Source organism: Littorina saxatilis, linkage group LG7 (assembly GCF_037325665.1).
Source record: "Littorina saxatilis isolate snail1 linkage group LG7, US_GU_Lsax_2.0, whole genome shotgun sequence".
Lineage (NCBI taxonomy): Eukaryota > Metazoa > Mollusca > Gastropoda > Littorinimorpha > Littorinidae > Littorina > Littorina saxatilis.
The window spans coordinates 43,810,733-43,824,254 of record NC_090251.1 but is presented as its reverse complement, the minus strand read 5'-3'; the positions used below and the strand labels follow the sequence as shown (position 1 = coordinate 43,824,254).

General features: G+C 41.4%; 1 protein-coding gene across 2 annotated transcripts in view; it reads right to left on the bottom strand.

The window, feature by feature from the left end:
* LOC138971540 (serine-rich adhesin for platelets-like) overlaps positions 1–13,522 on the bottom strand; it is a 59,674-nt gene that overhangs the window by 42,177 nt on the left and 3,975 nt on the right. For both annotated transcript variants that reach the window (XM_070344285.1, XM_070344286.1), the window contains exons 2-13: positions 11,596–11,793; positions 11,007–11,120; positions 10,314–10,378; positions 9,701–9,884; positions 8,660–8,790; positions 5,918–5,950; positions 5,482–5,572; positions 4,478–4,560; positions 3,896–3,973; positions 2,917–3,005; positions 2,179–2,447; positions 677–878 (exon numbers count right to left, since the gene is read on the bottom strand). In XM_070344285.1, the coding sequence (XP_070200386.1) occupies positions 677–878; positions 2,179–2,447; positions 2,917–3,005; positions 3,896–3,973; positions 4,478–4,560; positions 5,482–5,572; positions 5,918–5,950; positions 8,660–8,790; positions 9,701–9,884; positions 10,314–10,378; positions 11,007–11,120; positions 11,596–11,688 (1,432 nt within the window). In that variant the 5' untranslated portion in view covers positions 11,689–11,793. The remainder of the gene's footprint in view (positions 1–676; positions 879–2,178; positions 2,448–2,916; positions 3,006–3,895; positions 3,974–4,477; positions 4,561–5,481; positions 5,573–5,917; positions 5,951–8,659; positions 8,791–9,700; positions 9,885–10,313; positions 10,379–11,006; positions 11,121–11,595; positions 11,794–13,522) is intronic.

Below are 13,522 nucleotides of genomic sequence, written 5' to 3'. Positions count from 1 at the left end.
TGTGTGTGTGTGTGTGACTGTGTTCCTGCATGCGTGTGTCTCTAGGTATGTGTGGTTAAGTGTATGCATGTGTGCCCACATGTGGGAGTCCATATTGTCCTGAAGGACTATAAAAGAGATTAATCATGCTCTCAAACATTGTAATAGAGATCACAAGACCACGCTTTTTGGATTATCAGACATGTGCTAGATAAATGATAATGTAGTGTCTTCACTGAGACAGAGTGCGTACAATTACACATGCAATACAATTTACTTCAGTAGTTTTCATTCCATACAATCCAAAACTGTCGAGCAAAGCAAGTTATTACACAACAATGCATTAATATATAGCCATTAACAGTGCAATCCATATCAGCTGACTTTTGTTAATTATCAACATTATACATAAACTTGAGCAACAAGAATCATGCATGATTTACATTTTGCCCCAGATACACCTATTAAATTAAAAACACCCATAAAAGATAGAATATAGTATAATTGATCAGAGATTTTTAACGTGAAGCAACAAAACAAACATGCACCCCCCCCCCCCCACCCCCCCAAATAAAAATAAAAAGGGAAATGGAAAAAAAAAAACAGAAACCAACGAACTCTCCTTCCTAAAACAACAACTTATCGGCAAAAAAAACCCAAAGAACAAAAATAAAATGAACAATTAATCGCAACCTACCATTCTGCGACAAAAATCCAATAGGACTAGCCCGCCGCGACAAACTGCGCCTGTCGGGATCCCAGGAAACTGTGCTCCCGTCATTGACAGTGATGATGCCAGAACCGTGGGAGTTGTACGCTGGGTACAGATTGCTGTCGCCAAAGTGTTCCTGCAGGGATGCGGAGTCCACAGAACTTTCGCTCACATCCTCCAGCATCACCTGACCAGAGGGAAACAAAACCAGTAAATGTAATCAGTGTGCAATAACAGCAAGATAGAAACAGTAATCAGTGTGAAATAACAGCAAGATAGAAACAGTAATCAGTGTGCAATAACAGCAAGATAGAAACAGTAATCAGTGTGAAATAACAGCAAGATAGAAACAGTAATCAGTGTGAAATAACAGCAAGATAGAAACAGTAATCAGTGTGAAATAACAGCAAGATAGAAACAGTAATCAGTGTGAAATAACAGCAAGATAGAAACAGTAATCAGTGTGAAATAACAGCAAGATAGAAACAGTAATCAGTGTGAAATAACAGCAAGATAAAAACAGTATTCAGTGTGAAATAACAGCAAGATAGAAACAGTAATCAGTGTGCAATAACAGCAAGATAGAAACAGTAATCAGCAGTGTTGCTCCCAGGCTCAGAGGGCAATTATTTTAGTGAGTTGGAATTGGATTAAAAGTAAGTACAGTGGAACCCCCCTTTCGAGACCTCCACAAATATGAGAAAATCGGGTCTTAAAAAGGAGGGAGTCTTAAAATGGGGGTCATTTTACAGAGGTTAAGAACAGAAAGTCTGAAAAAATCGGGTCTTAAAAAGGAGGGAGTCTTAAAATGGGGGTAATTTTACAGAGGTTAAGAACAGAAAGTCTGAGAAAATCGGGTCTTAAAAAGGAGGGAGTCTTAAAATGGGGGTCATTTTACAGAGGTTAAGAACAGAAAGTCTGAAAAATCAAGGTCTTAAAAAGGAGGGAGTCTTCAAATGGGGGGTCTTAAAAGGGGGGTTCCACTGTATAGGTTGAATTCGCTGGCTTTGTCCATTCAGGTGAAGGAAATTGATGGTCAGTAGACCTCCAACATTTCAAAACAATCCGACAGTTGACCGGCCAGGGGTCAGAACAATGCGTCAGATTAAAGAATGTGCCATAAGAATGTGTCATTGACCAAAGACCGAGGCCTGAGAACAACACTGAATCAGACTGTGTTAACACAGCAAGACAACAAAATTTAATCAGCGTGCAATAACAGCAATAAAAAAAATGTCATCAGTCTGCAACAATGGCATGACAGAAAGCACACACACACACACACACACACACATGTATACACACACACACACACACACACACACACAGTGACACACCACACACACACATAGTGACACCACACACACATAGTGACACCACACACACACACACAGTGACACCACACACACACACACAAACACACACACACTCATTCCCCCTTACCCCTCCCCACCCATAGATACACAACACAGAGAGTTAAAACAGACCTGGACTTTCTCTACAACATCCACATGCCCGGCCTCCTTCAGGAATCCCACAAGCTGTGGAAGCAGCTCTTTCTTGATGTGCTTCAGCAGTGACGCCTTGACAGCAAAGTGTTCCATGAACAGCAGCAGCTCAGCAGCCAGTAAACAGCGCTGTCGGGTGATCAGCGCAGCACACAGGTGCAAGATGGGCAGAAAAAGGAGCCGTCGCACTTGCTGAGACTCGTACAGGATGTACACTTCATTCTTCATGACGCAGACCTCGCTGACAGCTGTGGAGGAATAAAATCATCGAGGAGTTAAATGTTATAGACGCACATAAAGCAATGATGCAAACTGAATTTTTGTTCTAAAGCGTTCCACATAAATTCTTATATGTTGGGAGGTATCATGCATCCAAACAAGAAAACAAAGGGTAGTAATTAATACCTCCCAAAGAAAAAGTGAAGATCAAGGTACAAGCCAGCTTTTGTTTCTGAGTGGAAGGAAAATGACATTTACATACAGCATCGCTGTATGAAGTTAGAACAACAGAAATCAAATGTGTGTCGTTTTAATGTGCATTAAAGTTATTTGTGAACACAGATCTGGGCCCAAATAAGGTTGAGGAAAGGTTCATGTGCAACCATAAACAAACATCACAGGGCTCTAGCCTGAACTTATGTATACTAGCCAGGTGAAAGTTTGTATGAGCAAACTTACTTATAAAAACAATAATAAACAATATAGTAGCTGACTCACTTGTTATTGTATCAGTCCACAGAACGACCTTGACATTGATTGGGTCAAACACGTACAGACCTCGACCACTCCAAGTCAGGATGAACTCTCTGCAAGAATCAGTACATCGTTATGAGCATCACAAGCCTTCATCTGATTACTTAAGACACAATAACCTCTGAGCTATTAGTTCAGGAGCCTTCACAGTACAGGAGAGAGACATGCAACATGCAACTAGCTTGTTTGTTTCAGCATGCCATCAAGTAAAATGCGTTCACCACTAACACCAACAACAATACAAAAATGTTGCAAATATAAAAATGGCTTCTTCATTTTCATGTGTCAATTGAAACTGAACATTCAAGATGACAATAAGTTGTGAAACTAAGCACAGTGCGCAACCTCTGCAAGACATTGACAAAATACTGTGGAACCTCCCTTTACGACCCCTAAAAATCTAAGAAACTCAGGTCTCAAAAACGAATAGAGATTCTCAACAGAAAATCTGAACAGGCAAGGCCTTAAAATTGGGGTTTAAGGTTGGGGGGGGGGGGGGGGGTATGGGTAGGAGGTCAGTCTTGAGGGGGGTGGGGGGTGTGGGTAGGGGGAGGAGGTCAGTCTTGGGGGGGTGGGGGTGTAGGGGTGTGTGTGGGGGAGGAGGTCAGTCTTGGGGGGTGGGGTGTGTGTGGGGGAGGAGGTCAGTCTTGGGGGGGTGGGGTGTGTGTGGGGGAGGAGGTCAGTCTGGGGGGGGGGGGGGGTGGGGTGTGTGTGGGGGAGGAGGTCAGTCTTGGGGGGGTGGGGTATGTGTGGGGGGTGGGTAGGGGGAGGAGGTCAGTCTTAAATCTGGGGGATTCCACTGTAGCCAAATATCTTTTTCATTTGTATGTGTCAACTTTAAGTTCAAGCTTATATCTGACAATTACATGAGAAACCTTAGCAGGACTCGCAAACACTGCCAAAAATCTACAAAATACATTTGTATGAAAGTAAACAACTGTACCCAATGTGAAACATTTGCAGAAAGTTGACAGACTGTGGGCCAGGTTCCACAGCTTTTAATGCTTTTGAAAAGTCCACTCTGCACAAAGAACACAACACATAAACATAAATATAATCATAATATTACAAGTACTAAAAGCTTAAAATGCACGATCATAACATTGTTCCTTGCTCTCCACGCTTGACAAATCTAGCTAAAAATCACAATACAATATTTCAAATCAAAAATATCTAAATAGACAAATCCCGGAAATAACTTTGTCGGGTTTGTATGGTTTTTGCAAGAGTAAAGACCCTTGTTCTTAGTGAGACAAACAGTCTACGAGCAAGTGACCAGCCAGTATGTCTCAAACATGTGGACAAGGAGCATGTGTGGATTTGTTTTTCTTACTACATGTAAAAACAAGTGTATTCTCTCCTTCACAACCCACACAAACATTACAGAGTTATTTCCAAACATTACAGAGTTATTTCCAAACATTACAGAGTTATTTCCAAACATTACAGCATAAAAAGAAACACAATGAAATTACAACCACATTTACAGCATGCTTGTTTTGCTGTCATCATATTCCACGCTTACCCAGATGCAACAATCGGCAGTGGTTTTGTGGCCAGGAGCTGTTTAAACTGGTGAGTGTTCAGCACATTCCCATCAAAATCAACCTGCAGATAAACAAACAAGTGATAAACATAGCCAGAAGATAATAATGTAGGGCTAATAGAACTTCCTACAGTCAAAATAACATTGAAATGCTGTTCTTAAGACAGCCCTGAAAGTCCAAAAAATGGTGTACTAGCCTTTGGCTCGTGATTCTGAAAATGTACTAGCCAGAGAGCAAACCTTACTAGCCAAACCAACAATTTGTTTCAGCAACTTAATTTACTCGCATTTGGCAAGTAGATGAACTTTTTTACTCGCCAATTACATGTTTTTACTCGCCATGGCGAGTAAAATACTCGCCACTTTCAGACCTGTAAGATCAAGTTTGTCAACGAAGGGCTAGGGACCTTCCCAAACAAGAATATGGACCTCCTGCTCCTTAGACCCTCTTAAAGTCCCCTATACATATTAACGTTGGGGATCCTAGGAGCCTCCAGGTTGAAGGTCTGTGGGATCGAGATTCTTTGTGAGACGGGCGCAGTGGCAAGACGTCGGCCTCCTAATTGGGAGATCGGGAGTTCGAATTCCGGTCGCTGCCGCCTGGTGGGTTAAGAGTGGAGATTTTTCTGATCCCCCAGGTCAACTTATGTGCAGACCTGCCAGTGACTTAACCCCCTTCGTGTGTACACGCAAGCACAAGACCATGTGAGCACGGAAATAATCCTGAAATCCATGTCAGAGTTCGGTGGGTTATAGAAACACGAAAATACCCAGCATGCCTCCCCCGAAATCGGCGTATGCTGTCTGAATGGCGGGGTAAAAATGGTCATACTTGTAAACATCCACTCGTGCTAACATCATGAACGAAGAGAAGAACAAGAAGATTCTTTATTTGTTCTAATACCTATCATACTGTTGCCACAAAGCGCCTGCTATCTTAATTTGGCTATTTAGTAACTTGTAAATTAGATCCAGTGTCTCACCTCCCACATGCGAGAGCCGGGCCTGGCGCAGTAGATGACGGGATAGTTCGAACTGGGCTCCAGGAAAAAACAGGCTCCAAACTCCCCTTCCCTGTCACCACAATATAAGCCTTTTACTTGCCATGGGACAACTTAATTGCAAATTCATACATACAGTCTTTTTTTTGGTGTCTGCTGTAGTTTTGGAGGAATTACTAACTGAAAACACACACGCGCTTGCACACACACAGACACATGCATCCAATCACTTAGCAATTGCACACATACACACACACACAAGCCACAAAACATATATAGAGGAAAATAACTAAAACTAAAAGCAACTGAGAGAAAAAAGACTGATAGCTTGACAATGACATGCATCTGAATCTAACTGAAAGAGAGAGACAAACAAACAAAAACACAGGTAAAAGTAGGTAAGACAAAATCAGCTTACCTGGGCTTTTTCCCAATCTGCGAAAACTGTTGCCTGGAAAAATTGACGAAAAAGACATGTATGACATCTTGATTTGTTAAAAAAAATCTGATTCCAGTACTAACCCTACTAATCCACAGAGTAGTTGACCTTTCTCAGAATGCATTAATCACATTACAAATACAAGCGAATGTTTGCAAATAGCTCTGGCGTTGCTGCATTTAGCTGAGAAGTTCTGCACCGACATCTAAAATGTCTAATCTTCTATAACCATTCCGAGTGATTAGCTTTGAATGACAGCAATTGGAATCAAGCAAACCTCTCCAACAGTGAAATCTTTGTTTGTGAGACCCCAACTAACTTCCTGTCTTTTAGGACCCTATTTTCGTTTGTTTGTTTGTTTGTTTGTTTGCTCAACGCCCAGCCGACCACGACGGGCCATATCAGGGGGCGGTGCTGCTTTGACATATAACGTGCGCCACACACAAGACAGAAGTCGCAGCACAGGCTTCATGTCTCACCCAGTCACATTATTCTGACACCGGACCAACCAGTCCTAGCACTAACCCCATAATGCCAGACGCCAGGCGGAGCAGCCACTAGATTGCCAATTTTAAAGTCTTAGGTATGACCCGGCCGGGGTTCAAACCCACGACCTCCCGATCACAGGGCGGACGCCTTACCACTAGGCCAACCGTGCCGGTATATTAGGACCCTATATAGCTGCTTTGCTTCAATATATGTTCATATAGTGCACTTCCTTTGAAGACTCCAGTGACATTTTTATTTGAGCACACTATCTATCTCTCCCTCCCCTTCACACACACACAGATTAAGAATCACCCCCTTCTAATATCAATGCTTTTTCAGATATTCAGTTCGAAAAAGACTATAAATTTACCTTGATTTTAACAATAACAGTCCCTACCTATTAAGACTAACATTTCTTCGCCAACATATATATGAGTTGTTCTTTGCTACTGGTCACAAGTGGGGGTCAGCTCACACGGACGCATTTTTCAATACAGTCTAGGGGAGAAACTGGTCACAAAGCACCCAGTACATGCCAGAGAGATAGGAGAATCGGCACAATCAAAGAAAATACCAAAATCATTCAATAGATATGGAAATATTAAGATTTACTGTGAAAATGCCAGCAAAAATGGCGTCCAAAAACGGGAACGCACACTTGGTGCGTCTTTGAAGACTTACCTCCCGTTCTGTGTTGTTGATAATAGTCGTGTTTGTGCTGTTGTTGTTGAAATAGTATCTAATAAAACTGATGCAGTTCTTGAAATGTTGCAAATTATTGTTGTCTTTGTGAAATACGAGAGTGTTCTGAGGCGTAATCTGCATACGGCTGATGTCCCACATAGGGTACCCCACTTCGATCAGCGTATCACTCCAAATGAGCTTCATAGCAGAAAAGCAGATACACTACCAACACACTGCATAACAGATCTACAAGTCTGAGCCAGAATCATTGAAATTTACTTTCTGTATAAAATATTGCAATCAAATTTGTTCACGATGTCCCACAAATAACGCAGGTTACCCTCGCCTTCGATTCAAAGTAACTCCAATCTGACTTAATTACAATCGAAACGCAGATGACGAACTGATTCACCACAAATTTGTGGTATTTTACACACAAATTTCAACTGTGTTGTTTCGCGATAAACAGCCATAAACAAACAAATGTGGCGCCGTCACGTCGCCTTGGAAGGAATAACGCAGGTGACCAAGGCTTGTTTCCGATACCTGTCTGATTAAAATCATCGTTTTTTCACGAATGACGGCTCTTTTGGCAGATCTGGTGAGTTGGAAACTGTCTATGAATGTTTCATTTAATGTCAAATGCGTACATTCTTGTCGATATTGTTACCTTTGGGCTCATAAATTAAGTCAATCGTCGTGTTGTCCGAAAGTGACTTTTGTCAGCATAGAACTTACTGTGCTTTGATCATTGACTGAGAAGAATCTTCCGATGACACTAGTTCATTTCACTACGCGACTGCAGATCTGCAAGGAAACTTATGGCAGGGGAAATAAGCTTAACTGAAGACGAATAAGCGGAGTAACTGTTCTTCAACGGATTGCTCTTACACTGATCTAAATATTTAGATCTTGTCGTCTGCTAGTCTGCTAGTAAGTAGTCTTCGGTCGTGTGAAAGTCACATCTATTTCGACTGTGTGCATCGATCCGTGTAGTGAAATGTTGATCTTTGATGATTTGGCAACATAACTTCGCTAAATGTGCTTCGAGTGTATCTCCCGGTAACCGCATTTGAAAACGTCTTTTAACAAGACCATGTTTCGATAGCCCAGACGGGGAGGATCCTCGATAGCTCACAGGGTATATAATGTTTTCCGCCGTTTTTTGAAGAATCCTTTCAAATTTGCTATTCCAAAAGTACCTTATGACACGACTCGAGTGGCAAAGAACATTCTCTGCAATTCCTGTCTCAGTCCGTGCAGCCGTTTCGGGTCCTATCGTCATCATACAAACATACACACAGACACACAAGAACCAGCTTTAAAAGTTAGATTATGTAGGAACCATGTGAACCAGTGATTTTTTCTTATGTACAACAGATACTACAGTATTTCTGCTTTATGAAAAGCAATATTTCAAAAACAAAACTAGAGATTTGAATTTTGACCACTTTTCCCCCTTTCTGTCACCAGTACTGAAGAACAACTCACATACAGAGTGGAAAATAAATTTTCAGTTATTTTTCAATTTGATTCTTTAAAGCTTACTTGGCAGTGTTGAGCAGATAGGTGCCTTTGAGAGTTGATGCCAGCAGTTTGTTACTCCACCAATCCAGCTGTGTAATGCTGCAGTCCAAGCGTACAATCGTCTGGGATGGTGTGCTGAAAATTGTCTTCGCCTGTAGCGAAAAGAAAAATGTTTAGCAGTTCTATTTTTGAATTGACATGAAGAATAGGAACAGGATACTGCAGGTGAGAAGAACAAGACATAAAGAAGTGCAAGCTGCTACATGCAGTACACACATTAATGCATGCATGCACACAGTAACGCAAACAATAATATTCAAAAAGGCTCACAAACATATAATTGCTCAAATTATATGCAAGACGAGGATGTGATATGTTCATGGCTAAAGCCAACCTAATGTGACAAGGTGCACTGATCAACTTTGAACTTCAAAGTGATACAAAAAAAAAACACCTGAGCTTTAAACAAAATTCAAGAAACAGCTGGAAAAAACACCCATAAATCACGTTTTCACATCCCACAGCCTAAATGGTTTAGCCCTTTCTCTCACAGATCTCCCACTACCGACTGCTTGAGCTCCAATATGCGGATCCCCGAAAACTACCTGTGAGGCATATCTGTTTCCATTCTGACTGGCTTCCTGCAGGGCGGGGATGTAGCTCAGTTGGTAGCGCGCTGGATTTGTATCCAGTTGGGTATTTTCGTGTTTCTATAACCCACCGAACTCTGACATGGATTACAGGATCTTTTTCGTGCGCACTTGGTCTTGAGCTTGCGTGTACACACGGGGGTGTTCGGACACCGAGGAGAGTCTGCACACAAAGTTGACTCTGAGAAATAAATCTCTCGCCGAACGTGGGGACGAACTCACGCTGACAGCGGCCAACTGGATACAAATCCAGCGCGCGACCGACTGAGCTACATCCCCGCCCTTTTCGGACTTTCTGTTCATAATCTCTGTAAGTTTACCCCGAATATAGCATTTCCTCCATTCTAAGACCTAGTCTCCTCTCATCTTTGGAGGTCTTAAAAGGGGGGTTCCGCTGTACAACACCTCATACCTTTGAAGTGGGAACGTTAATGACGGTGACCTTGCCGGCACTGTCGCCCACAAAGAGATTGGAACTGGAGGAGTCCCACACCGTGGCTGTGATCATAGCTCCCAGGTGGTCCGCAGTCTGCCGCAGTCTTTCAGGTTTTGACCGCCGATCCACGTTCATCTCCATGACCGCTACCTGGCCTGAGCTGTTGACAGGTAAGATTTTTTAAATTTACAATGGTTCCTTGCATGTGTTTTTCACAATGCAGCTTGAATAAAAAGAAACAAAAACATATTAGAATTTACTCTTATGTAACCAAGTGCATCAAAAAGGCAAATTAGCTTTGGAGGCAAAGCTACTTTGATGATGCAGGTGTAAGATTGGGCTAGATTAATAGCCCAATAAGCATTTGCCCTGTGAACTCAAGAATTCACAAGAACATATGAGGAGACAACAGCAGTCATTATAGAGAGGTTCGACTGTATACAATATTCAAAAGACACAGAAGCACAAGAACAAGAAAAAAAGAAAAAAACAGTCGTTTTATCTGTTTGCCTTCTTTTGAAAATTATACATGGAGTAGATAAAAAAAAAATAAAAAAAAAAATAAAAAAGCACAAGAACAGCCCTCTACCTGACCGCAAAACCAACAACGAGCTCATTGGGACTAATGGCCACCACTGTCACAGAACTGGAATCCTGCAAATGCATAAATAGAAGTTGTTTAAAAGCTTTACAAAAACCCTGTGTTCAGCAAACCCATCATTTTACATCTCAGATTGTACACAGTAACATGACATGCCATGAATGTTTAACATATTTACTGTTCATCTGTACAGGGATGAGACTGGGGTAGCAATGAAAAACTTTTTGGAGGTAGGGTTCTGGGCAGATATGCACGAGAAAGTTACCAAAAGAATGGGAGCCACCCGCAGGCTCAGATTGTTGTTGGAAATAACAAATAAACCTCCATTTCAACCAAACCAACCCCAGGACTGACTCCCATTCTGTTGGTAGCTTTCTCGTGCACACCAGCCAAGCCAGGACACTGAGAAATGTATAATTTGGACATCATTGGCTAATTCATCCCTTTAGAATAGATTGACAGAAAAGGTGCTTATTAGCATATAATTCCAATCCCTGTGTCATCAAGTAAACGTCACCTTTAGCTCAAGACATTAACATTTTACGGGTCATGCAACTGCCCCTTGATCGGAACTGCTAATACGCAAAAGACAAGTGTAATTTCTCATTTTGAGATAATAAAGTATGATTGTATCATATTATACTGCATTTGTAAACGGTCAGTCAAGAGCGTTATACTTACAACATCACCGTAGACACTTTTCACATGTTTGAGCGACTCTCTGCCAAAGACGTAGACACAGCCAGTGTTGGATCCCAGTGCTATGTACTGACGTGACACATCCATGCAGGTGTACTGCACAAACACCGTTCAACATCAAGAACACAGGCCCAGCGAATGCTACATGTCCTACAGGCTAAATAGTAATTTAAACCTAATCATATACACAAGGAATTAAGGTATCTTCGGGGATGTTATTTGGCATTGGCAGTCAAAGGCCAAAAGTTCCTTAAAAATCACCAACAACTTTGCTGTCGTTTTGGCACATCTGCCAATAGACAAATTCCGAAAATAACTCCCATCCACGTGTTTCCGACACACCCCTCGCTAGTAATTGGCCCCTCCAATGTTTGGCAGAGGTTTTGCATGAAATGGTCAATCTTCCACAACGTGTACAAATCCGACGGAGTTATTTCCGAAATCGTCTATTTTGAAAAGACACACAGAGAACTGTCAAAATTTCATAGAACTGCCAAAATCTGTATTGCCATTTAGGCACATTTTCCGCAGAAAATATATCCTAGCAATCTTTATCAAAAGAAAGACTTACTCGCAGCCTGGAGGAGCCTTTCAAGGGAAGCTTCAGGTCTTCCAGCGAAGAGAACTCCGCAAACAAGTGCGTCAGGGATGCCTGGGAAGCCATCTCGAAGGCAGACTCTCCAGGGATCGATAATAACGACAGCTTTTATCTGATGTCAGGTGACGTTGAACATTCTTACTGAAGACTGCATGGTTTGTCACTTTATTTCTGAAAGATGATAAGAATAAATGAGAAAATCAGTGTAACTTTGTAAGTAAGAGAGATAAACAATCGGTGGCTATCTCCAGAATTATAGTCCTGTTAAAGTGACATCACATTAAAGAGTTAACGTTTTGATATTCATTCAATGAGACGAACTGCAACCTCACAGGTAGCTAACTGTAGTTTAATTCTGTAGAATGTCTTGAAACCTTGTAGCAGTATCATTACAGAACTGCATGGATGAGCACTTAATCAACCTGCAACTACTTGAACTGACGTTTCTGGATTTTGTTTTTTGAAGAGTAAGTATAAAGGTACAGTGGAACCCCAGCCCTTCTAAAACCAAAACAAAATTGCAGGAAATCAGGTCTTAAACAGGGCTCGGATTGAGTCTTTGTTAAAATGGAGGTCTCTACAAAAGTGTATTGTGAACATAACATCTGGAAAAGCAAGGTCCTAAAAAGGATGAAGTCTCAAATGTGACCCTCCACCACGGAATGAGTCGCATGTCACCTTTTCATGATTTTCATATTTTTACATTTTCCTAAAGAGTTTTTTATGCTTTATCCAGTGGTGAAAACCGTCTTAGAAAAGAGCAAAAACTGTTTGAGTTATAAGCCTGTGACTAAGGTGACCCTCACACTGTTACCAGACACTCCCCGGACTTATATTAAGCCTAGCGCAGAACCGCGCGAGGTGACATGCGACTCATTTTGTGGTGGAGGGTCACAAATCGTATGGTCCTAAAAGGGGGGTTCCACTGTTGTAATTAAGCTTCAATTGTGTAACTGATCAAGCTTCACTCGTTCAAAACATCAACATTTTCTTAAAAACCTCACATTCACAAGACAATTGAATTACAACATCAAAAACTGCCCTGAAAAACACACACCAGGAAATAGCAGTAACAATAACACTTAGTAACAGTGCATCAGACTTGTCAAGTTGTCAATATCAGTGCCCCTATTGTATTATGATGTCATGTCACACTCTTTCCTTCTTTGTCACTACTAAAGCAAACGTGTGCAAGATGTAGAGGTTACATGCCGAGTCTCAGTGATTATTAAAAATAATGGTCGAAGTTAGCAGATCATGAAAAATGCGAGCTTCAGCGAGCTTTTTCATGACCGCGAACTGAGACCATTATTTTTAATAATCACTGAGACGAGGTGTGTAACCTCTTTATTCCTCCTTTCTTCAGTTATTCAAAGAAAACAAGAGTTTTTGTGCGAAAGTTTGATCGAATCCGAATCACTCAACCAGTCAACCTGCGCAGGCGATCGACTAATGCGCGGTTGTATAGTTCCGTGCAAATCATTCCATTCTGTTTACACTTCTTGTCAGTTTCCCTGTTTTGGACTAAAATCAAGTACACAGATATGCTGTTATTCTGTTGTGGCGGTAAAGGCAGATATTGTGTGTTCTTTTTATGTTTTAGTATCGCTTAAGATAATGTTCTTTCGTCAAATGGGACTAGCAGACGAACATTTGCACCCGTGTTCCAACGTTAATTACTGTATGAAGTTCAGTTTTCTGGGGAAAATAGTGTATGAAACCGCTTTATGTTGTTTAAATTGATGAGATGTGTGCATTTGGTTGCGTGTGATCTGTTTATAAAATGAAATATTGTTAAAAACTGACCGTCGGATTGCAGTCAGTGTTGTCGAAGAAACTGCGTTAAAAGAAGGGGAACTACTCTTGTCGCTAGAGTATGAGTTACTTGCCTTGGGAATTT